This window comes from Rhinolophus sinicus, linkage group LG05, assembly GCF_036562045.2.
Source record: "Rhinolophus sinicus isolate RSC01 linkage group LG05, ASM3656204v1, whole genome shotgun sequence".
Classification (NCBI taxonomy): Eukaryota; Metazoa; Chordata; class Mammalia; order Chiroptera; family Rhinolophidae; genus Rhinolophus; species Rhinolophus sinicus.
This window is the reverse complement of record NC_133755.1, coordinates 90,479,180-90,504,332: the sequence shown is the minus strand read 5'-3', so window position 1 is coordinate 90,504,332 and position 25,153 is coordinate 90,479,180. Positions and strand designations below refer to the sequence as shown.

Sequence of the window (25,153 nt, the reverse complement as noted above, 5' to 3'; positions counted from 1 at the left end):
GAGTCACTAGCAAAGCGTAGGGTATCACAGGCACTGGGAATACTCAAGAATGGGGAGAATAGTAGAAGGAAGGGCATTAATAGACATGTTAGGCCATACCAGTAAAATAGTTTTATTTAATTTCAAAATAGTCATCGATGTGAAAATTTCCCAAAGCTGGGAGTAACAGTCTAGGTCAAGGTTGGGAGGGAGGCAGGCCCCACCGAGAGCCCCGCCTGGAGGCCCCTGAGTCCCACCGTCCACTCCCTTCCAGAGGGGAGAAGGAAATAGCTGAGGGGAGCCCTGAGTCAGCCCCCTCCCTCACCCCGAGGGCCCACTGTGCCAGGCCCTCTGAAGGCAACGGCTTGTGCAGAGGATTCGTGGGGAGAGGGAAACAGGCAGAAAACAGAAAGGTTAATAGAAAACAGAAATTAGAAGTTAATAATCCCAGTGATACCTCGCCTCCAAAACCAAAACTCATGGCTGGGAAAGGAGGACGGCGGCTGAACACTGACAGAATAAAGCCCTCGGCTCCCTAGAACAAACAGCCCGGTCTGGACTGGGCTGATCTGAAGACAGGTCTCGAGCCCCGGCTGCATGTTGTCTTTGGAGAATAAATATTCCAAGAAGAAAAGGGAAAAACCATGGAGCGAGGGGTACAGGTCACAGTCAATGCAGCGGAAGGGGCTGGTGTGGCCCGCCTGGCCCTCCCCGCACAGAACCGAGCTGTGCAGACCTGGGAGGCGGCTGTGCAAGGGCTCGGGCTGGGGCGGGAGCCTGACGTGGTCCCAGTGCGGCAGTGGCGGGAAGGCGGGAAGGCGAGCAGGGGCCTAGTTAAGCAGGTTGCCCTGCTCCTGGGCCTGCGTCAGGCTGTCCTTGCGGTGCAGGTGGTGCACCCCCATCCTCTTGGGGCTGCGCTGAGGACGGCCGGCGCTGGGGAGCGCCCAGGCCCTGTCCTCGGTGTGGCACGTGCCAGGCCCTTTCTCTGTGCCACTGTCACTGGGCAGCAGCGTCTGTTGTTCTTCCTCGGGGCTGAGGGGCAGGTTCAGCTCTTCCTCTTCCTCTTCGTCTTCCCTGGGAAGCCCAGAGTCAGGGTCTGTTGGCAGCAAAAGCCCTCTCTCACCCGGTGGGGAAGAAGGTGCCAGAACCTCCTCAACCCTGTCAGTCGGGCTGAGAGCAAGATGCTGCTGCAGCTCAGGGAGTGTGTCCCGTCTGAAGGCTGTGCGCTGAGCCACGGCGGCTGGTGGCGGAGTGCGGTCCACAAATGCCCGCTGCCAGCTGGCTAGCAGGTCCTCCTCGGAGCTGGCGGAGCTGGCGGGGGCACTGAGCGAGGGGGGCACTGGGCAGGGCTGGTGCTGGGGCGAGGCCTGGGCTGAGGCCGGGCTGCTGGGCGCTGGGCTGGGGCGCGCCCGCTCGCTCCCCTCCTCCACCAGGCTCAGGGAGATGGCCTGGCGGGTGGCGTAGGTGCAGTTGGGGAGCGGGCTGTTGCGGGGGATTCGCACCTTGTCCTCGGAGAACTCGATTACCTTGCGGCCGGGGTACAGCGGGTGTGGTGGAGACGGGGTGGGGTAGGGGCTCAGCTTCTCCAACGTGGGCAAGGGCAGCTCCTCGTCCAGGGAGCCCCCAGCAGTGCTCAGAGGGCGGCACTCCCCATTGGGCTGGGGGGTGGGGCTGCCAGGGGCTGGGGGACTGGCGGGGTCACCTGGGGCACCCCCACTCATGTCGACATGCACAAAGACATCCTCAGCCAAAGGGCGCCCAGCAGTGCCTGACTGCGCTGAATTGAGCAGCAGAGACTCTGGCTTCTCTAACACCCGGGCAATGACCGAGGTGGGTACCACAGCCCCCGGTGCCAGGCTGGGGGCAGGACTTGGGCTGGCAGCCTCTTGACTGCTGTGCAGATGTTTCCGAACCATGTCCTGTAGCTCACAGGGCAGCTGGAGTAAAGGAACAAGAGAAGGGAAGGGAGACATGAATGATCCCAACCTAAGACAGTTTGCAAAAATCATGGCAAAAACCAAGGCTACCACACACAGGCATCACTCTGTGCCCTGCACTTGCTGTCTGCTCTGCTGGTGCTTCTGATTAACACAACCAGGATCCGAACCCAGAACTAGGGCTAAGGCACAAGTACTCTCAGTCTTCTATCTTCCTCATCTTAGCAGTAGCTTCTGCCCAAACGCGACATACATTTGAGAATCTATCTTGACCTTGGGAATACCTCCACTCCTTCTGCAGGGCCCTGGGGCCTCAGGCTCCGGGGTCTAGAGTTTGCTCCTTGGGGTAAGGGAGTCAGTTGGGCCTAATCCAATATTCTCATGGCTGCTAGCTCTGCCCCACCCCCACCCCCTTCCTGTAGGGGCTTCTGAAATTGAGTCCCTCTCTCCTTGTCTCTGTTCCCAGAACACCAACAGGGCAGCTCCCAGCCCTGGTGATGGGCCCTTGAGAGAACACAGGACAGCACCCAGCGGCAGAGTTGACTGGCTTGAGAGGAGACATTGGGGCGAGGGGAAGACAAAGCAGAGAGGGGTAAAGGCGGGAGGAGGGGGAGAAACGAGTTAGGGGCATGCTGAAAAGGCTGGGCTGGCCGCGCCGGAGAGGGTGCTGCACTCACGTCAGCCAGCTTGTGGTTGCGGAAGTGGGACTTGTTGCACTTGAGCAGCTGTACAGCCAGGTTGCAGTCCAGCCGGTACCGCTCCTGCAGATACAACGTGGTTCAGAGCCCAGCCCTGGCCAGGGGAGCGGGCGGCCCAGGACAGAGCCAGCCACCGGCGAGGCAGGCCCCCGAGACGCACGCACATTGAGCTCCTCCAGCCTGTTGATGGTGTTCTTGGCATCCAGCAGCTTGTTGGTCAGCTCCACAATCTCCCAGTCCAGGGTCTTCCTATCCATCTCCGCCTTCTTGATCTGAGGCACGAGACTTGGGGTGAACCCAGCCCACACCCCAGCCAGCCCTTCCTCTTCCTCCTCCCCTCCTCCCAGCCCAGAGACACAGGAAGCCACAGGTGCTAAGGCAGCCAAGGCAGACGGAACAGAGACAGAGGATGGACAGACAGAAGGAGACCAGACAGCTCTCCTGTTCTCTGGGGTAACTGTGGACGGGGGCTTTCTGCGCATGGCCTGCTGCTGCCTGGGCCCAGGACAGAGGCCTCGATAAGAGCTGCCCGTCCCTGGAAGGAGCTCAAGGAGCTCTACGCACGAGTCAAGGCAGCTGGTCCCGAGAGGCGATACCTGTGCAAACGCAGGCACTGAAGCCTATGTATGTAATTGTTTCCAGGCTCAGGCTAGGAAGAGGCAGGAGGGAGTGGGCTGGGTGGCAGCGGGGGGGCCTGTGAGTTATCCCGTGCAGCAAGGAGGGCACTGCAGGCTCAGAAGCAGCCTCCTGCTGTCCAGCTCACGGGCGGGACCCACAGCCCCCTCCCCGCAGTGGCGTGGGCTTGCTGCCACTGCCGCTGAGCAGCTCTTCGTGTTCAGTGGTGACATCAGTCAGTGCCTCTGCCCAAGCCAAGCCAGGCTCGCAGCTGTCCCCCAGGAAGGGAGCACCGGGTACTGAACGGCCTCCCAGAAGGAAGAGGACAGCAGTGGGTAGAGGGAAAGGAACAGGGCCCAGCAACCCCAGCTCTCAGAGGAGGAGACGGCCAGGGCAAGGGGGGAGACACACAAACTCAGACGCAACTGCAAAAATCCAGCTGTGGCTAAGAGAGGCCTGAGAGGAGAGCGGCAGCAGCGGTGGCAGCATGAGGGGAAGACGAGGAGAGAAGAGAAACAGTGTGAGCATTACGACAGTCCTGACTGCACAGCACACGGCGGTGCCCCCCCCTCCTGCCCCCTCCCCAGGCCCCAGGGCAGAAGGCACCCCCTGGCGCAGCCCAGCCCTCTGCTGACTGAGCACCGGCGGCCCCGCAGCGCCTGGACAGATTACCAGCGCGTGCAGCTTGTCCTCCAGCTCCTGGTTGGTCCTCTGGGAAGCCGTGTAGCTGTTCTGCAGCCTGTGGAAGGACACAAGGCAGACCCTTGTGTTAAGACCCTGTGTTTCAGCCCCTGCTCAGTACCTCCCTGATACAGGATCTTGGGCAAGTCATTCTCCTCCCAGAACTTTGTTTTCTCATCAGAATCAGACGATCTCTGAGGCCTCTTCCAGCCAACCCCCTATGAATGGGGAGATGCGTGCATGTGTGTCCTGGCCCTTCCTTCCCATACCTGCGGAATTTGTCCTTGAACTTGTCCAGCTCCTCGCGGCTCTGGCCCAGCTCCAGCTCTAGGCAGTCCTGCCCGATTTCCAGCTCACGCTCCAGGGCCTCAGTGCGCCTGGTGGCCGAGGCCAGGCGCCTGCGAAGCTCCTCATTCTCCTGCTCCAACAGCCTGGCAGGGGGAGGGGTCAAGGGCAGAGGGGCATCAGAGATGGAAGGGCCAGCCCTGGAGCCCTAGGCTGCTCTCAGAAAGGGAGTGGAGATGACACGAGGATAGGCAGTTGGGGGCAGGGGACTCCCTGAGACTCAGCCTGAGCCTGGGGCAGCATTCCATAGGCCACTGGCCCTGAGCACACAGCCTGGCTTGGAGGGTTGAGGGAGGAAGAGGGGATGGTAGAGGGCAGTGCAATCCCCACCCCCCTTGGAGAAGAATGAGAAGACAGGATTGGGTGGGGGTACACCTCCCAGGCTGTCTCTGGTTACAGCCCAAGCCAGCCGGCCACCAGGCCCCCAGCTCCAGTTTCCCACTGCAGTCAGGCTGCTTCATTATTAATCTCTTGGAAATCCAGCCCAGCACTGCACTCCTCTCCAGAGGCCTCACATGGCTGACAGAAAGGGCTGCAGGGAGGCAGCTGGCACAGGACGGCCAGGAGCTGGCCAACAGCTGGCTGGTAAGAGCAGGCCCTCAGAGCCACCCCCTCCTTGATTCCAGGTTCTCTTGGAGCCCATGGAACAAAACCTTTTTCTATAAGGAATATCCACAACATCAAGCCTCCTCCCAGAGTCCCTAAAACACCCCACCCCAACCCAACCTTTACCTCTACCTAATCCCAGGAAAAGCTCAACTATACCAATAACCTCGCCTGGAGCTAAAAGGGACTGAGGTGAGGCCGGGTGGGCTCTCGGGCAGGTACTCACTTCATCCTCTCTGCGTCAGTCAGGGGCTCCTGGGCACAAAAGAACAGAAGCTTGAGGCTCAGCTCTGGACCACTGGCCTCCTGCTTGGCCCACCCTCCAAAGAGCCCTGGAAAGGGCCATGTCTGAAGCCCAGAGACTCACAGCAGAAGTGGGCTGCAGGGCTCTGGAGAGACGGAGGCAATCCAGTAATGGCCAGACAAGCCTAGATTACTTTCTCCCATGCCGACTAGAAGATTCACGAACCCCTTCCAACCTTCACCCAGCTCTAATCCGTCTCTTAAGCCCAGAGCCAGCGATGAAAAGTTCTGCTACCCATGCTGCCTCTCCCAGGGAGAGACTCTCAGCTGTTCACGGGATCCTGGTGACCCCACAGGCATGGCAGAGACCTTCCAGAGAAGTGAAGAAATCGGGCTGAGCTATAGTAGGGTTCCCAGCTCTGACAATGAGGCAGAATCAGGCCCTCATCGAGACTCGGCACGAACAAGTACATGAAGGAGAGCCTCTGGGTGGATCCAGACCGAGACGAGCGAAGCGTCCTGTCTTGCTCTGAACCTCATGCCCATCCACCCAAAAGCCCACGCTGGTCACGGCCCAAGAGTCAGAGCTTGGCCACACCCAAAGCAGAGGAGGCACATGTGACGGCAAGAGGGCAATGTCCAGGGTCCCGCTCCAAACAGAGCTGACCACTTCAAGCATCAGTCGGGGCAGGCAAAGGAGGTGGGTGGCCTTTGGAGCCACCGACACCTGGATTTGCTCCTTTCCTACCACACACTGGTTATATGAACCTTGCTCAGCCTCCGTGTCCGCATCTACAAAACCAGGGCAAGGCACCTCGCACAATACCTGGCCTTTTTATGTACTGTTCCCTGACCTGAAATGGGCGAGTCATGGCATTTCTGCCTGGACGCTGACCAAAGTGGCCATGGCACGCCTGATGCTCGGCATGTGCTACCTCTCTCTCGATTCTGTAAGTGCGCTCCCGGTGCTGCAACACGACAGCAAGGCGAATACACCACCCCAATACCCGTTTCCTCCCGTCAGTGAGCTTAATGAGGGAGGACAACTGATTTAGACAATGATTTGCAGTTGACGGGAGGCCTCCTAAGAACCTGATGCGGTCCCCGCCGGGAGCACGTATTTCACAAATGGTAGCCAAACAAAGCAAAGCTGGAGGAAGGACCGGACTTCCTTCCGAGGGCCAGTGAGGAACAGCTGGTCTGGTGGCAGCAGTTGGAGCACGGCTTCCCAACAGCCCCCAGAGGGGCCGCAGGCTGGACGGCTCTTCTCCGCTAGCAGAGGGCCAGAGTCCCCACCCCCGGCAGGTTGGGACCCCGCAATCTGGTGGGCTGCCTCTTGTAGGAAGGGCAATACTGTGTGCATGGGATCATTTCTGCTGAGCTACCACGACTCGGGGGCTCCCTGACATGTGGACATGTGCTCACAGCTGCCCCCCATGAGCCTACATTGCCCCCACCAGCACTGCTGCAGCTAGGACACCCCAGGTGCTATCAGCAATGCCATACTTTCACCCCAACTCGGGGGGGGGGGGCAGTAGTCCCCTCAGGTGGGAGAAGTCTGCCAGACACCCAGCCTCAGGGGCCCGGTGCCGCCAGCCAGGGTGGGTACCGTCTTGCTGACCTCCTGCTCAAGCCGGGATCCAGGAACTTCCAGCCGCAGCTCCCGATGCTCGGGGGGTGCCTTACGATAGGGTTTCTTAGCAGGGGCTGCACTGGTCATTCTGGGAGGTGAGGGCGCCTTGACCTGCTGAGGGCAAGCAAGGAAGGAGGAGGCTCAGAAACGAGGGCAAGAGGTCTCTGGACTGAGGGGAAAGGACGGCAATGGGGACATAGGGAGGAGCCATCAGCAGGCAAATGGGCCTGGACGTTGCTGGGGCCACTAGAAGGGCTGGACTCTGGTGCGTGGGTGCCCATGGGGTCAGGAGAGTGCGGGTCCAATGGGAACAGAGGGGTGGGTGGGAAAGGCAGGGCCCAGGGCCTGGGCACCCGGGAGAGTGGACTGTGCCCGCGGAGTCTGCAGTCTGAAGGGCAGCCCGCCACTCTCTTGGTGGCCTCGGGGATCAGAAGGTGGCCTCGGAGGGAAAACTGTCCCCATGCATCTGCTTCCTCAACTCTAAATTTCGGTAAGAACAGCACGAATTTCATAGGGTTGTTGTGAAAACTATGTAAAGCACTGAGAACAGTACCTGGTACCCAAGAAATAGTCAATAAAGGTTAGCTTTAAAAAAATTATAACCAGAATAAGGGTTCGAGGATGTTCACCCCACCCAGGATCCTCAGTGGGGGTCCCCACGCTCGAGAGAGCCCTGACGGCCAAGCCCCCAGCCTACACCACTCTCTTTTCACCAGCCCCCGACCAAGAGCAGCCAGCTGCCTGCCTCCCCTGCCAGCCTCCCCAGAAGAGAACCACACCGCGGGGAAGGGGGAGGCGGGGGGGGGGCACAGGCCTCACAGGGACATACCGTCTGTTTGTCGGCAGCTCACTCCTTTCCGCTGTCAGGGAGTTAGCCCTCGGCTCTCCGCATCCCACAGCCCCTCCACTTCCTCTGGCCAACAGCTCCTGAAACCAGAGAAGGGAAGAAAGTGGAAACCAGGTGTCAGCCGCCTCTCTGTCAGTGCTACAGGCCAGCCTGTCCAGTCCGGGACCTGGAAGGGCCCCCAGGAAGAGCGAGCCAGGAAAGCCACGGCACAGGGAGTTTGAGGGGAACGTGGTGGAGGCGGGAGAGGATGGGCAACACGGGGCACCTGCCATTCTCCGTGCAGCACTGTCACATGTACATCTGTGCACGTGTTCATGGGCTCCGCTTACCCACGTGCCCAAGTCGGAAATGGGTCTGGTCCTGTCCTATCCTGATTCTACCCCATGTCTATCCTGCTCGTCCACCAGGCTTTTCAGAGTCTGGAAACAACTATGAGATTTGGAGAACATGGATCGCAGAAGACAATACCAGGAAAAAGCCTAGAGAGATACAAGAAAGTACTGGGGAGAAAGCTCCTAGCAATGTCTCCAGGAGCCCAGCGACTACCTCTATGTGCAATGGTGGTAAATAGACTCTGTGATGAAGAGGGGTGGGCCTAGGAGAGGAAGTTTGAAAAGGCGGCAGTTTGGAGCAATGACGGTTCTCAAACAGGGAGATTGTGGTCCCCTTTCTTCCCCTTCTTAGATGTCTGGCAAATGTCTAAAGACATTTCAGGTTATCACAACAGGAGGGTGCTATTATCACCCAGTGGGCAGAGGCCAGGGCTGCTACTAAATATCCTGTAACACAGGGCAGCGTGCACGACAAAGAACCATCCGCACAGTGCTCAGAGAGCCAAGGTTGAGAAACACTGGTGTAGAAAACACGGGGGGCTGAGAGCTGGGTTCCAGGCTCAGTGAGGACTCTGCCACACTGTGTGGCCCTTCCTCACTGGATAAGCCTGCGTCTCCTCTGCATGAGCTGGCTGGACTGACTAGTCTGTTCCCCTCCAGCTTCTTGGGGGTTCTGCCCCCACCTGTAATAAGCGGAGCTGCAGCATGGGGGCAGCAGCCGCCACAGGGACCAGCAGAGGCAGTAATAACCTCAGGTGGCCTTCTGGGCATAAACAATCTTCCCACTGCCATCCACCTAAGCAGAGCTGGGGGCTGAGGGAAGCCTAGCGGGCTGAAGCGTGTATTCCTGCTGTTGGGACATGCCCTGGCCATGACTCCTGTCACATTCCAACAGGGCCTGAGGCAGGAAGAACGGTGAGGGGGTAGAGAGGGCGGGAACGCAGGAGTGGCCTCCCTCCTGTCTGGGCAGCCTGGTCTCTGGCTTGGGGTTCTGGGGGAGCGAAGGCGTGACAGCAGGCACGAGCCGCCAACCTCCGCCCCTTTGACGGTGAGGCAGAACGTGTCCCCACAGGGCACAAGCAGCATGCTGGGTCGGGCTGACTCCCTGCGCAGGAATCCAGGTGGGCCTGAAAGGACAGTACATTCCTGGGGTGTGGGGAGCAAACAAGTCACCCCCACAGATTCCCCGGGGCTACCCCTCCACAGGGCTCCAGGGTGAGAGCGCCTATGGCCTGGAGGAGAGGCCCAGAAAGTTCCAAGCAAACCTGGGTACCAGGGCTGATACTCAGAGGGTGTACATGGGGTGGGGTGGGGTGTATGTGAGCTGGAAAAGGGGTAGAGCCCGAAACACAGGTAGCCAGAGATGCTATAAAACCCAGGGCAGGCTCCCAAGCTGGCCACTGCCTTCTCCCCTTCTCGATGGAGAAGCTAGGCTCCTGCTCCCTTCCCGCCCTGACCCCATCAGCTGAGTAGCCCCTTGCTCCTCACGGGCCCCTCTGTGTAGCCCCATTTATTCTCAGCCACTTCTTTTCTTCCCTTCCCCTACTCCTGCCGATACCCGCATGTCCTCTAGGTACCAGGACACGTGTACGGGCGGGGGTGGGCAGGGAGGACAGGGACACACACAGGTATCTGGTAACCCTCCCTGTAGGGAGAGCGGCCTTACGCCACACTCCAGGCCTCGCTCTGGCTGACACACTTCCTACAGCTCGTCCTGACCTCAAGCCCCCACTCCCAGGGCTTCCACAGCCAGGTGGTCTGGCTTGCGGAGGGGCCCAGTGTGGCTGTGCCTGGCAGCGAGATGCCAAGTACATGCAGACATGGGCTCTCCGGGATGAATGGCGGGAGGTGGGGGGTTCTCTCTCCCAGCCAGAGCCTACTCTTTTCAAGCACGTTAGCCATAGGGAGGGGAGCCACTCCCAACTGGGCAGCAGAAGGCGATGCTACCTTAGGAAGACGGTCCACCAGGGAGCCTGCAGTGTCCCCCAGGACAAGTCCATGAGGGAAAGTCTGTGCCAATCCCTACCCCGTGTCCAAAAATACCAGTGCGTGTCAGGGCCCTCGCTCCAACTCCTGAGATCTGCAAAGTGCCCCAGAAACAGCCCCTAGGGGCCCACAACTCCAGCACTGAACAGGAACACAATGGGCCTGGCAGGCCGCTCTCCCTGACTGGAAGTGTTACCGAGAAGGACAGACCCAGGGGTGAGCACGATGCCAGGTGCCGTGGAGAACAAGACGAGAAGCAGCTGGACACGAGGCCCACAAGCTGGGAGAACATGAAAGGTAAGCTGGAAGGCAGCAGAGCCATCCCGCCATGAATGCCAGCTACTAGGTGCAGCCTCTACTGGCCACATGTCTCTACTGGCCACCAGAGGTTCCCAGGTGGCCTTGGAGTGTCTCTGCCCTCCCAACCCTGTGTCGAGAAAAGGAGGCCTTCAGGGAAAACAGCTGGACTGCTCAGCATGGGCCATGGGCTACGACGAGCAAGCAGCCTCGGGGCCGCTTGGCTTCTTCACGCTGAGCTAGCTCTGGGGCACCACCAAGACAACGGTCTTCTGGAAGGTCTAGAAATTGACAAGAAAGAATCCCACTCCCAAACTACCTGAGCTCCAAGGACCTGAGGACAGATGAGTAAGGATGTGGGGACACGGGATCATAGGCTGGGTTTGTACTACAGAAGGGCTGCGCTCTAGGAGAAAGGCTGAGGGCAAGGACGAAACCTCTGGCTGACCCAGTCGGGCCTGAGGCTTCTGGGGCCGGACCTACAGGCCTGAGGGAGACACTCAGAGCAGCAGGAAACCCTCCCCATCCCAGGGAGGGAGGGGAGAAGACAAAGCAGCTCTCCTCAGCCCTCACCAACTCCACCTCCTCCTTCCTCTTCTGCGTAATATTCATTCTTCACTTATTCAAAATCAGTGTGGAGGAGAGACTCAGCCCCGAATCTGCTGGGGTGGAGAGGGGGGTGATGGCGTCCTAATTGCCATGTTGCAATCTGCCAGTCAGCGCAGGCCGCCTGTTGCCGCCTGCCCTGTATGAAATACCTTCTCCCTGATTACAGCCCATGGGCATGATTAGCTGCCTCCGGAGAACAAAGTCTGCTTTCATTAGCAATGGGCCTCGCACGCACAGTGAACCGGCCCTGTGAACCCACTGAACAGCTGAGCAGAGAGTGTAGACAGAGACAGATACAAGGAGAAAAGTGTGTCAGAAGTTGGCTGAGCAGTATCCTTTCATCAAAGGACCAAAAAATTGCAAGCACCTCTTTAACCAGGAGATGGGACTCCTACCCGCTCCCTTTTATGAATGTGGAGTATGTGAGCAGGGCTTCGGCGGCGGTGGTAAGGGGTCACCGCCGCTGGAGATGGGGCAGGATAAGGAGAAACCTCTTCAGGAGCCGGATTCTGTCCAAACCACTATCCTCACTCCTACTCCCAGCAAACACTCACCAGGTGGGACAGAAAAAAGGTTCAAGCCCAAGAGCCAAGGACGCCCTGTCATTTCCTTCTGCCATCCTTTCTGTGGGTCGGCCCAAGGCCCAGGGCAAAGTCAAGGGCACGGGAGAAGAAGAGAGATCCAAGCATCCTCTGAGGGCTCAGGCCACCCCCTCAACACTGGCCCAGCAGGGGGAGTCTGGACTGAATCCAAAATGGGTGTGGCTCTTCCGATTTTCAAACTACTGCCTTCCCCCACCTGAAGTCTCCTCCAGCTCCCAAGTTCTGCCTGACAGCCTCACTCCACCACCCCACCCCCGGTTCAGCGGCTCTGCCCTAGAAAGACCAACCGCCTCCCCGCTCTCCCATGCTCTCCTTAAGAAATTATGGCCCCAACAGTTTATCTGGGCTCAGACCATTTCCAGACCTAATGACAGGCCTTTCTGCTCACAGCTGTCACTGAATCAAGTAAGTGGGGGACCGTGAGGGCTCAGTGAACCCAACCGATCTTCTCAATCATGAAGGGTCCACACTTCACCACCGAAATCATTAAAGGTCTTCATAAGTCACCCCAAAAACGTCAAACGAAAGTCAGCAATCACTACCGATTTTAAAATGAAAGGAAAACCAGCCCCTGTCCAGACCACTCCAGCTGTATTGTATGCTGCCTTCATTCCCTGGGAACCCAAGGATATAAATAAATGATAACAATAAATACAGCCCTTCCTAAAAGCCCTAATCAACTGCTGAAACATGAAGGTCTCATCACCCCGGGACTCGTGCCGCCCCTGCAGGAACTGTCCTCAGCGATCGGCCTTGGATGTGGAGTCTCACACTCTGCGAGCCTGGAGGAAGCTGCACGTTTGGGAGCAGGCTATGCTCCTGCCATGCAAATCCAGCTGCTTCTCAAGCCTCTGATACCCAGGCTCTGCCTCCAACTGAGGCCCCAGAAAGAAAAACCATCACCCTGCAAGGGCCAGCCCTGTAACTAGGTGACTGGGCAGGGGTCCCCACCACCATTAATACGGCCTCTGTCCACCTGGACCGTCAGTGAACAGCAGAACATCCTCCAGCACAGTGAGCCGATCCTTCCCGAGCTAGCGGGGCTCAGCCTTCCCTGCACTGACCCCCAGGCGCCCCTCCCGCTGGCCCACCAGCCCCCAGTTTCCGGCATGCAGCTGTTCCTGAGATACATGAGCAAAGCCCTCAGCAATCCTGGGCGCGTGGCAGGCAAGCAGCCAGCAGCTCACGGGGTGGGGCCTGCGCAGGCTCTGCTCTGGGCTGATGACTAGGCTGGAAGATGCCAGTCTGTGCCCAGACCAGCCCTGCTGCCCCTCCAGCAGCCATATCTGCCACCCCTCTGGGCAGGTACAACCTCACCCTCTTAGGACACACTGGCCCTGACCTGGCCTTTTGCCTGCTTTAAGTGGAACGGGCTGACAAGTTTTTAAAAGCCCAAATGGGTGGGTAAGATTCTGCCACAGAGGAATCCTGAGGACTCAGAGCTAGCACTGGTGGCCTTGAGCACTCACCTGGTTCCCCACCTGGGCAAATACCTCAAGTCTATCACCCGACCTCATCCCAGCAAACACTGGTCAGGAACTAAGGCGCTGAAGATTATTGATGACGAGCCAAGCAAACCAAACCTCCCTCATCAAAGAGAGAGCCCCAAATCCCCAAGATCATAACCAGCACGTGCCATTAGTCCCCATGCCCTCTCCTAAGGAAGGGCAAGGTGAGGGGTGGCCCTGAACTAAGGCTCCACTCTAGTCCCCTCTGGCTTTCCTGGTCAGAGCCACGCCACAAACCCCTCCCGCCTGCTAACTCTCTACTCAGGGTCCCTGAATGTCCCAGCAGCACCCACCGGCTCTCACATTTACACACTCCCAGCCCACGCTAGTAAGCAGCCCCCTGCCTTCGCACTCCAAGCCCCAGGACACAGCACCCACTGGGAGGGCCTGAAGCTTCCCCATCCAGCCTACCCCATACTGCACCGCCGTGAGAGGCTGGCGAAAGAATCACCTGTGCAGACAACCAGGGAGCTCCAAGCAATCAGCCTTCCCGTTATCTCCGGACCCCTTCGTCCCTTCCAAGTCTAGATGGAGAAGGGAGTTTGGCGGAAGTTCTCCCTGGCAGGCTGCTCGTCAGTCTCCCAGTCTGAGGCCAGGGCCTGTCCTAGGCCCACTGTGGAGTCCAAAGCTGGGTCCTGCCCCCTCGGGCTAAGGCGCCCTACCCAGCTCTCCTTGGCTAAAGTCCACCTGAAGCTCCAGACATGTAACCCCACCCACTCCACTTCCCAGAGTGACAGTCACCAATGGGACTCAGATGGGTACCTGGTTCTGGGCTCCAGCGTTCAGCTTAAGAAGGTTCACTCTTCTGCCCAGGGAATTTCCCACGACCAAGCCAAGGTTTTCCTCAACCTCCCCAACCCCAAGGAGAACCCTGCAGCTGGTCCTAAATTATCACACTGGGGTGAGGATGATGGGGACACCACCCAATCTTCCCCTTTTAAAAAGGGGAGGAAACTATTTAGTCTAGAAGAAAAGTCCCATCTGTGTCTGAGGCATGAAAAAGAAACAGCACGTGAACCGAGGGATAGTCTAACGTTGTGGTGCTAAAAGCAGATTAAACAGCTACGCTACCAGTTCTGAGAAAGCCTGGGGGGCAGGGCACTGATTGGGAGGCCGAGCCCAGTGGCAGGCTGGCCTCTGGGCAGGTGGCTGTGTCCAGGAAAGCCTCCTCTCCTGGCCGTGACAGGGGCACATCCCCACCCACAGCAAGGAGACCGGGAAGATGGAGGGGACCCAGTGGTGAGGACCCAGGAGCAGAGGAGATGGCGTGAGGTTGGCATCCAGGATGCGGAGAGGAAGTGGGGGCAGAAGCACGGCTGGTGGCACTCCCAGGGCTGGTTAGCTGGCCCAGGTCAGACTCACAGGGTGAGTGTCGTCTCCCCACCAGCCAGCTCTCCCGGTTAGCACGGTTAGCGACAGACTCATGGCAGACAGCCTCCAGGCGCTCATACAAACAGACAGCTTGGTTTGTGAGCAGCCCCACTCCGGAGCTGCAGAGAGAACAGAAGGAATACCAAGCTGCAGATGCCCAAGGGCACGCACTGCACTCTCCCGACAGGGAACGCTCCTCTGGGCTTACAGCCCCTCGGGGGCTTCCTCCCACCCAGAAATCACGCCACAGGGAAGTGCAGCACCCCTATGCCACCCAGGGAGTCCAGCTCACTAAGCCCCAGGAAACCAGGCTCACTGTTGGTCAACAGCGAGGGAGGTCAGCTGTTGTGGAAGGGTCACTGCTTCCAAGGGCATATCTCCCTTCTCACCTCGTCCCCAAACATGGCTGCCAGGCTACGCCGAGCCCTGAAAGCTGTGTTGTGAGAACAAAGCCACCCACAGCTGCCACTGCCCCCCATCCCATGCCTGTGCCAGCAGGGTCCATCGCAGCGCCTCCCACGGGCTCCGAGGAAAGAGCTGGGAGAGAACTGGCCCAGGGATCAGAGGCTGCAACGAGCACAGTACAATGGGGCAGTGTGTGATCCGGCTCAGAGCTGGGCCAGTCAAGCCAGGGGGTAGCACACTGCCACCTTTCAGTTTCTGAAAGGGCCAGGGGGGTGGCTCTTCCCAGGGAGCTGGCCCCAGAGGAACCCCCAGAGCAAACATAAAGGCTATGCTATAGCCAGGCTCCCCGGTCTCCAACAGGGACTAGTCCACCGTCTCAGAATGAACAGTGTCCAGAAAGGCTAGCATTCCCCTCACAGCAAGCCCGGGAACAGCCCAGGAAAACACTCCTTTCTGAAGCCTCCAGAACCACCCTAAGGGAAGTGACACACCCTGGCTTAGAGATCTCAAGGCAAATGCGGCCACAGTGGCGCCCCAGAGACCCGGTTGCCGTGGGGCAGCAGGATAGGAAAGCTACAGCAAGTGTATCAGCAAACACCGCTTGTGCTTCACAGAGAAAGGCAACATGTCGGCAGGGAAAAAACAGGGAGGGAATCCTCCTTCTTTCTGGAAAGGCCTTCACATGATGAGATGATTCAGGGTAGAAAGGGGAGCACAGCGACCACCGCCCTGGCCCCACACACAGGCCTGGCCCTTTTCCCAAGCTTAGGTTAATAATTAATGCAGGCAGGAAACGCCTCCCCTAGGCTCCCCGGCTGCCTGCTCACTGGCTTCTCCATCTTGCTGACAACCGCCCCAGAGCTCCAAAGGCCAAGGCCTGGCTGTGGAGGGTGAGATAACTATCGAGAAGAAAAAGACTACTCTTCCCGTAGGCTCTGACGTGTTCCCTGGACGGAGAAGAAATCACGACAGGCTCCCTTCAGGATCCTTACCCACAAGGAAAATTTTAAAGTAATAAAAAAAATACCAGCGGGGTCTGGTTTGCTTTCAGAAGGTAGAGCAGCAAGTGACCTGGCTAACCCAACTCTCAGAAACCAGGGCCCCTCTCTTCACTGAACTAGAGGTTAATTTTTACGTTCTTCCCAGCCAAAGATGACAGAGGACTGAAGGGGAGAGACAGGCGTGAGATGGAAATGTTGATGCCCATATTGCACTTATTTCCATCCTGATTCCCACTCAGGGGCGCTCCTGCCGGGCAGTTTCAGCTTGGAATAAACAATCCCTGAGATGAACAGGGAGCCACCGTGGCAGGAACCTGTAGTAAAGCCCCTCCATCCCTCCCAAGGAGCCAGCCCCAGGGGAACCCCTCAAGCTGGGAAGGAAGCTTACAAGCAGGCTCTTCAAAGGCTCCTCAAGTACGACCCTGGGCAACTTGTTAGGTGAACAGAGCAAGCTGAAGAACAGTCTGTATTGTTATAGCGTTTTGTTTATTTTACAGGTAATACATGATGAGGAATGTCTAGAAGGACAGAAAAATGATTAGAAGGAGAGGATACCTTATAAATGGTTAAGTTGTTAAAATGTTAGTTCTCTGTCTTCGGGAAAGGGCTTAGACGGGGCAGGGGGAAGGGTCTTTTTACTTTTTATTTTCTATAGTTTCCGGTGTGGTTGGTATTTTATACCAGGACATACATTATGATTATGATCAAAACACACAATTCCTAAATAAACGGACCAAAGCCCCCCATGTGCACTGTGCTTCATCATTCTGGAAGCATTTTCCCTTCCATTCGATGTCCTTTGATCCCTGTCGCCTAGTGAGGCTCACAGACCGGGTCGAGTTCTCCCATTTTGAAGTGACAGAGAGGACAAGTGACTCAGACCGCAGACAGAACCAGGACAGAATGCTCTGATTCCAACTCCAGTGCAAAGCATGGAAAACTGCCTTCTCGAGGGAGCCACGTGAAAGCCACGACAATGTGTCATGTCTTTTATGGATGCCCAATGTCACCGAGAGCAGACAACTGGCACTTTCGAGATAGTACCTAACAAAGAAGAGGTCCCACTCTCTTTCCTACCCCTGGCCAGTCCAGGAGACTCAGTCCCTTGAAAGCGTAAAAGTACACAACACAATCCAGTCCAGCTGGTTCCAAGCGCCTCCCAAATCTGCTTAACATACAATGCAGCTTATCACTCCTGCCCAGGTGCCATCAGCGAACACACCACAGTGCCCTGTGCACTCCCGAGCCAAAGAACAGGGAGCAGCGCTGGGGGAAAACTCCTCTCATTCCACTTTCAGCTATTGGTTTCATCCTTTTGACTGTCTGGGCACTAACACGACTAGTAAATCCTGGCTGCGAGCTTGGAGCACACCTAGATAAGACTAGTGATACAACCAGGAAAGCAAGCAGGTTACAGGGGCACTAAAAGAAGCTTAATGAATAACACAGAGAATCCCAGCGGCCAAGGATTTTTTAGAAGATGCTAATTCAGCAAGAAAATATACCGGGGTGTTTCACCTCCTCTTTTAACTGGTCCTGCTGGCTTAGGGACATGTTATTAACATATTAGGTTGGTGCAACAGTAATTGCAGTTTAAAAGGTTAAAAAAAAAATTGCAAAGATCACAATTACTGTTGCACCAACCTAATAAAAAGGCTGGACAGGGGGCAGCTGAAGCTAAGCACCTGGAAAATCACTTAGGCAGATGAACTCAATCCTGAAAAATAATTAGTAACGCTATTGTGAATACTGTCACATTTTGTTTATGCAGGACCTTCCTTCCTAAGAGTTCCAAAGGTTCTGCCAGATAGATCCTCTTTGCTTTCACCCCACTGAGGAAGGACTGGGTGGGGTCACAGAACCAGGAGGGCTCAGTACCTACTAGGTATGGCCTAAATGCTCAGCCTTCAGGAGCAGACCCCGGCCGGCCCTAAGAAGCCTCAGAGATAGAAGGCCTCGCCCCTCTTTGGGGACAGACAGGTGAACAGCCAGTTGGACTGCAGCTCGGTGAGTGCTTTGAAGGCCCAGAGGAGAGGCGCCTGGGGGGAGGGGCAGGAGTTTAAGGACCAGAGAGTAGGCTCTCCCGAGAATTCAGACACACCTTCCTCCTCTGATTGTAAACTCCCCCTGGAGTACCACCCGGCATTATCCAATTAAAAGGTCTAGACTTCTGGAAACAGCTTGCTTTGATTGTCTGCTGGGAACTGGCATCCTCAGGACTACCCCCAATCAACTACACTAAAAATAACAAAGGCAAAGAAAGGATAAGAACTCTCAGCTACCAGCCCCGCTTCTGCGAGAACCTGAGTTAGGCCTGTTCTGTGGCACAAGATCATCGAAGTCCGAAGAAAACTGGAGCCGAAAAGTCTGGCTTCCTTGATGGCTAGCTGTGTCCGCCAGCTTTACTCAACACTTTGCAGTTCACAGAACAACAGGAGACATGGATCCTCCAACACCCCGTCCAGTCACCCACCACCTTAACTACATTACAAATCCACCATCTACCACCCCCCACCTGGACCCAGCAAGGCCATGGCCAGTCTCAGCTCCCCCAAAGGAGTCACTCAACACAAGAATGCGGAGAAGTAGCAATAATCTTCTGCACAAGCTACTCACTGAGGATGTCCCTGATCTCCCTTTTTTTGCTTCATTACAAGACGACTCTCAATTTTATTGCCACCTCAAAAATGCTCCTGGCCACCTGGCAGAAAGCAAAAGGCTTATCCTGGCTTGACTAAAACAAAGCCTTTTCTTATACATTGAGTTTTCTACAGTGGGATTCATTCCTGCCACAAATATTTACTGAGTATTTTTCATACACCAGGTACCATGCTATATGTTGGAAACTCATTCTCTCTGATGTTCAATACTCCTGCAAAAAAGACACTGTCGTCCTTACTTTATAAGGGACGAGATCCTACTGGTTAAGTAACTTGCCCACAGTCCCACAGCTGCTAAGTGGCTGAGGCTAGATTGAAACCAGGTCTGCCGAGCTCCAAAATCAGACTCTCTCACACTGCTCACGTCACTCCCAACTCCCCAACCCCCTCAACTCTCCCAGCCGCCCCTACCCCCCCCCCCCCAGGAATAAGGGAAGGTCAGCTCAGTGAATGAGAAGGACAAGGAAACAGAGAACTCACCATATAACATAGTAAGTGCCGGAACACAAGTTCAAACCAAGTGCTGGGGGGCCACCAGCAAGACGGGAAAGCAGGGAAGTCTTCTCACAGGAGGTGACAAAGGAGCTGGGTCTTAGGGGCAGCAGAGTTTCAGAGACAGGGTGAGCACTATGAAAAGAGTCGAGTGCACAGCAAAGAAGAAGAAGAAAGGAAATGGCTGGCTCTAACAGGTTCAGGGGCAGCAGGAAATTTCGGAGCAATGAAGAACAGGACAGATGAAGTGGAGTGGCAGCAACTCATGCTAGACAGAGGGTTGGGTTTGGGCCAGGGTGTATAAAGAATCTTTTTGCATGCCTCGCCAAAGAGTGTGGATTTTAACTAAAACAAGGGGAACCCATGGCACTTCTAAGGGAAGAGACATCATTTTTTATAGGAAAGTCATTTTGACAGCAGCGGAGAAGATAAGACGAGTGGGGAGAGACTGCCCATCGCATTTCATTCACCCTACATGCACCACAGTATTATAAAGCACCTATTATGTGCCCTGCACCATCCCAATGGAAGAGTACAATAGTGAATAAGACACACTAAGTCTTCTAAGGACACTTAGAGTCTTGTAAGAATCAGACAAGTAGACAGGCAATTATTAGGTTGGTGCAAAAGTAATTGCAGTTTAAAAGGTTAAAAATAATGGTGAAGCCGCCACTACTTTTGCACCAACCTAATACAATACAGTGTGTTAAACAGAAGTAAGCACAGAACAAGGGCACTAAAGGTGGGACGGGATCCCAAAGCAACTGACCTTTAAACTAAGATGTGAAGGTCAAAAAGGAAAGTAAAGGGAGGAGGGGGAATGCAGTCCACACAGCAGAAACAGCCCTTGCAGATGCCCAGGAGCTAGACAGAATGAGGTAAATTCAGAGCACTGGTAAGAGGCTGCATCCAGGTGAGAAATGAAGGCCCGCTTTACCCAGAGGTCCTTGGCACTCGGAATGTGGTGGTAAGGATGTGACGGCCTTAGATTCAAAGATAATACATGAATAAGAGGTGTTATGAGACGAGATTGATTTCAACAACAAAAAGAAAACAGTAAAGGGGGAGAATCAGCTCAAAACCCAACAGACTTCACCCTGCAGTTTAATCATTTACTCAAATGTGACCTGAATCCAGAAAGTCTGAGGACTTCTACCAAAACACAAAGGTGTACGCTCGGGAGATAACACGTTTCAGCATGCTGCCTGCGGTACAAGTCAAGATAAAATACACTACCCTGAGCTAGGAGGCTTCTAAGTGAACGGAGGAGGGGAGCCGAGACTGACAGATGCTGTCTAACTCTCAAATCACATGTGTCACTACAAATAGAAAAGTTCATCACAGGGCTGGGTCAGAATTCCCAGGGAAAGCCCTCATTCCTGAACCCCCAATTCCCTGGAATCTGGTTAGACACCAGGCACGTGCCTACTCTGACTGCCGGGTGGAGCGTCATTTACTGAAGTAAAAGATGGGCCTTGAGGGCAAGTTGAAATAGACAGGACGTGACTCAGAAGGAGGGGAAGAGCGACTCTGAAATACAGGGCAAAGGAAAACCAGTCTGTCAAACCCTGGCACACCTCTGCCCCAAGGCGCACGCAGGCCTCCTGCCTGGCGAAAGGGAAAAAGACGTGAGCGCTGAGCCAGGAGCTTCCTCAGCCAACACAAGCAGAAGCACATTTGTTTTCCATCTTCCTCTTAAGATGGGGGGTGGGGGTGGGGGTGGGGGAGGGAACTGTTTAAAATGCCTTTTTTTTTTCCTGTGTACGTTGTTGCTACCTGCCATTTTTAAAGGAAAGATGCATCCAGACTGTCTATAAATTTAACACGATTGCGACTTTAACTGTTCATGTCAGTAATCCAAGTCAGACAAAAACCTTCTATGTACATCAACATGAACACACACACACACACACCCTTCCCTCTTCCCCCCTCACCTTTAAGCCATGCTTAGAGTGGCTCCTAAGTCACTCTGCTCACCCAACCTAGGCCCAAGGTTTTCCAAGGGCCAGGTTGAATCATGGGGAGTCCAGATGTGGCTAACATGGCACAGAGGGCTCTGTCACCGTCACCACAATCACAGCACCAGTTATTTCTGAGAAGGGCAGAGCTGTGACGAAGAGCTCAGCTCCTAAAACATTTTTTAAATAACAAAAAAATTGTACTACAATATGGATATACATCTAACAAACAAACAAAGAGATACAAACTGCCACTAGGCATATTTAAAAGTTAACTTCATACCAAGTCCAAAAAAAAAACAACCCAAAACTCAATGGCTGAAGCCAGATTGCCTGGGTTCATATCCCAGATCTGCCACTTACTAGGTGGGTGACCTTGAGCAAATTACTTAACCACTCTGCACCTCTACTGACTCAACTATAAAATGGGGATAACAGTATCTACTTCCTAGGGCTGCTATGAAAATGACGTAATATATTTAAAGCACTCCCAACAGTGCCAGGCACAGAAAATGCGCTCAGTAAGAACGATCATTATTATCACTCAACTGTAAAAAAGATAATTCTACAGCCTCGCAGCTTCCAACAGGAAATCACTGGCATTTTAACATCACTTTAAACTTTAAATCTACATGTCAAGTCTATACTATCCAAAAGCGGTGCCTCGCCTCTCTAACATCAGGGTAGCAGCCCAAACCAGTACCGGTCCTCTGTAGAGAGACACCAGGTTCGATCAGGAAGCATACAGTAGTGCCAAGATCTGACGAGCATAATAAACTATACGTCCTGAGGCTCAGGTAGTGTTCTAAATATATTAATGTATTAACTTATTTAACCCTCACAACTCTATGAGAAAGGTACTCTTACCAAACCGATTTGATTGATGAGAAAGCTGAGGCACAGAGAGCTATGTAATTTTTAAAGGTCACAGAGATACAAATGGCAAAGCCAGGATATGAACGAGGCAGTCTGGCTCCAGAGTCAGTGCTCTTAACCTCTGCACTCACTAAACTCTCCTGGCTGATCACCATGTCCAAGGGGCCATCCACAAATTGTCCTCAGAAAGAAAAGGTTCCTAACCTTCTAGAAATGGAGTCACAACTACATAGCATCAGTTCTCTAGGTATCTGAAGATATTGAATCTGGCCTAGTAACAGGGAGTTGGGTTGGTCTACCTGGAGTCAAACTTTTTTTGGTGGTGGAGGAACGGGGAGCAGGAGATGGTTAGTGAGGTGTCCTAGATCAAACCAAATCTCCCAGTTCAATCATGGAGCAGATGCCAGCCCTGGACCAGGATTCACTAAGAAGCCTGCTCCCAACTCTGGCTTGGGCATAACCACAGGGCATCAAAGGAAGTGAGGACCATATACACCGCATCCTGTGGCTCCAGACCCCTTCCTTCTTCTCCAACCCCAAGTCCACTATCTCTCAAGCCATGCTCAGTTTGGCCAGTGAAACTGTTTTTTTGTTTGTTGGTTGGTTGGTTTAATGTGGTTTGATGGGGAGACACAAAGGAAAAGAAGCAAGCTACCAGATGAGAAAAGGGCAAATTCTACAATCCTTTCCTCCCATCACCGTACTGGTCCAGACTGAAAAGCAGCTCTCAAATTTCAGGGATCTCAGGAACAGAGACTGATGTAATAAACACTCCGAGCTTTACATCAGTCAGTGTGACCTCTTACTGTAAACTGCTCTGGATTTTCTTCCTAACCCCAATCTGCCTTTCTCCCTCCTCTGACCCCACTTACCTACCAAAGCCACACCCCCAAAGAACACTAATGAGCCCTTCTTACCAAAAGACAAGATGAAAAAAAATAGACATGCTGCAAGAGCGAACGCAGGAGTTGGTGACAGCAGGTGCCTAAATGTTCAGTGAACACCATCAGAAATTTTTTTTCTCATGACTCCCCACCATCTGTCACGCACAAATCTCCACTTCAGGCAGGATACCAAACTGAAGACGTGATGGGGAGTTGAAGATACAGTGAGCATGTAGGAAACTGCTTGTGACAGGGCTGTGTTAAACTATTTTCAACGTGATCTCTAGGCCCTTGCCCATGTTCGTCTGCACACGTGAAGGCACACAGGCTCAATTCTACACCCAACTCTCAAACATCAGCAAGCAATCTAAGCAGAACACTAACTAGGACCACAGACAAAGGGCAACCTCTATAGAAGAGCGCCCTCCTCAGAGTAACTGCTCCTCAGCATCACTCGGAGCTCATGCATCCTGCTTCCAGGGAGCATGCCAGCCTGTCACCGGAGGCCACCTTACCCGCTCTGGGGTTCGGCTTGGGCAAGTCGCTACCTCTTCTTCTTTCCAAGCAGGCACTGTGATTCTTCCAGTCCCTGGGGCCCCTGAGTCTTCAGCTGAAATTGGGGCAGATGCTGCTATAGGAACTGTGGAAAGGCTAAATCTGAGTCTGGAAGAGGGTCATTTGGCTGGCTTTAGTTCTTTCTTTATCAAACCTGCCCAGCATCCTCCAGGTTTCTCTTTCCCCCTTCCCCACTATATTCCTCCACGGAAAAGACCCCATTCCTCTCCCACGGGCCTGGTACAGTTGGGCCTCGGTCACAAGCTCCAGATTTCTTTAGGTTAAGAAATTCCCCTCCAATCCGTGATTCTGCTTCTCCAGGGCCTGCACGCCTACTTCTGGTCCCCCGCCCTGGACCCCTCCCCCAGGGCTGCCACTGGATCCTAGGGCCCCTCCCTTCCTACCCAACCGCCCTCTTCTTTTCTCTCCAACCTCCCATCATTCCATTTCCTCTTCTCAACCCGGGAGCTAGTCCCTCCTCCGCCCCTACTCCATGCTGGTGTTCCCACGCTGCCCCCCAACTCTAGCCTCCCGGCCCGACTACTACAATCCCACAACAAACTTTCTGCCGCTGCCCGCTACCTTCAGGCCGCCATCTTGCCGCGGGGCAGGCCGGGTAGTGGCCACGGCCTCGGGAATCCCCACGCACTAGGCGCCGTGCGTCACCGGGGGCGTGGCAATGGGCGTGGCCTCGGGCTGAGCGCCGGGTGATAGTGAAAAGTGGGGATCTCCTAAGAGCCGGGTTTGGAGGCCTGGACACTGGAGAAAGAAGGAAGTGTAGGAGTAGGGCAATAGTGGGAAGGATTGGGAGAGAGTCTCGTACTCCAAAAAAAAGGGGGGTGGGATGGGGAAACAGCACAAAAATATGGTGGGAGAGCATTGCTTCCCCATCTTCCAAAGAATAAAGGCAGCTTTCCAAGTCGTCACGCAGAGATCCGCATGACCCAGCCTCTTCCACATTCACCAGCCTCATTTTCCTCCTCCCCTGGGGACTTCAGGTTCCCAATTGTCCTGTTTTCAGGCCTTAAAATGTCCAAGCCCTCTCCTCCCCTGGCATTATCAATTCCTCCTCCTCCTCCAGCCCTCAGCTCAGATTGTCAGCTCCTCCAGGAATCCCTCCCCACCCTCACACCCCCAGACTGGATTTGGGGCTCCTTTTGCTGGGCATCTCGAGTCACTTTCACATAACTTCACTGTAGCTATGCTGCATTGTAATTATTTGTTTATATGCTGTATCCCTCACTAAGCAAATGCTCCTTCAAGGCAAAAACTGTGTCTGATGGCATTTTTCTATTTCCTAGCAGGTGTCTGGCACACAATAAATGCTTAATGAATAAATAGCATGGTATCTTCTAATGCGCTAAGCATACTGCTGCCTCAGGGCTTTTAGGTTTGCTGTTCCCTGTGCCTGGAATGTTCTTCCTCTAGATAATCGCTCCCATGCATGTCTCTGCTCAAATGTCACCACCTCAGAGAAGCCTTCCCTGGCCACTCTATCTAAAACAGCATTCCCAGCCACTGTCCCTTACCCTGCCTTAATGTTTTCTTTCATAGCACTTATCATTGTCTGACATTAAATATTTCTTCGTTTGTTTATTGACCATCTCCCACTATAATGCAAACTCCACACATCTGGGACTTTTCCTCACTCACCACAGTAGCCCCACCCCCACCACGGTATCTAAAACAATTCCTAGCATCGTAGGTGCTCAACAAGTGTTTATTGAATGAATAAATGGCATGGAGATGACAGATAGAGGGGTTTTGGAATACAGAGGTGGGGAGGAGAGGTTAAAAATACTACAAAATAGGAAAATGCATTACAGGTCCCCAAAGCCAGACTTGGCCCTATCAGGAATGATAGCAAATACAGAACCCAGACTCAGCAAAGGAAAGAGTAGAATGAGAGCCAGGTGGAACTCGGAGAGGCAGGTCCACAGGGAGCGGAGTCCTCCTGGGAAAGCCACAGTTCAGGTAGAGGAAATGGGGTGGGCTGGAGGCCTCGGAGTTTACTCAGATCTAAAGACACCATC

At 54.6% G+C, this 25,153-nt stretch overlaps 1 protein-coding gene across 25 annotated transcripts; it reads right to left on the bottom strand.

Annotated features, from left to right (window-relative positions):
* Positions 1–96: 96 nt before the first annotated feature.
* TJAP1 (tight junction associated protein 1) lies at positions 97–23,778 on the bottom strand. 25 transcript variants are annotated; one of them, XM_074332986.1, is made up of 13 exons: positions 23,703–23,778; positions 23,081–23,205; positions 16,084–16,213; positions 14,281–14,408; positions 7,567–7,664; positions 6,726–6,851; positions 5,088–5,116; positions 4,180–4,341; positions 3,902–3,968; positions 3,656–3,685; positions 2,779–2,886; positions 2,594–2,677; positions 97–1,916 (listed from the first exon to the last, which is right to left on the bottom strand). In XM_074332986.1, the coding sequence occupies exons 6-13, from the start codon at positions 6,822–6,824 to the stop codon at positions 810–812; spliced, it is 1,686 nt and encodes a 561-aa protein (XP_074189087.1). In that variant the 5' UTR covers positions 6,825–6,851; positions 7,567–7,664; positions 14,281–14,408; positions 16,084–16,213; positions 23,081–23,205; positions 23,703–23,778; the 3' UTR covers positions 97–809. The 25 variants fall into 25 exon arrangements, with proteins under 25 accessions (XP_074189087.1, XP_074189088.1, XP_074189090.1 ...); XM_074332987.1 differs by having other exon boundaries at positions 23,081–23,228; positions 23,703–23,767; XM_074332989.1 differs by having other exon boundaries at positions 23,081–23,175; positions 23,703–23,722.
* Positions 23,779–25,153: the final 1,375 nt, after the last annotated feature.

Bases quoted from the DNA above. Each gene is read 5' to 3' on its own strand.
- TJAP1 (XM_074332986.1), bottom strand. From the start codon at position 6,824: ATGACCAGTGCAGCCCCTGCTAAGAAACCCTATCGTAAGGCACCCCCC. The intron at 4,342-5,087 runs GTGAGTACCTGC...TCCCCCTGCCAG, and splicing joins ACTGACGCAGAGAGGATGAA to GCTGTTGGAGCAGGAGAATG. The intron at 3,969-4,179 runs GTATGGGAAGGA...GTCCTTCCACAG, and splicing joins TTCAAGGACAAATTCCGCAG to GCTGCAGAACAGCTACACGG.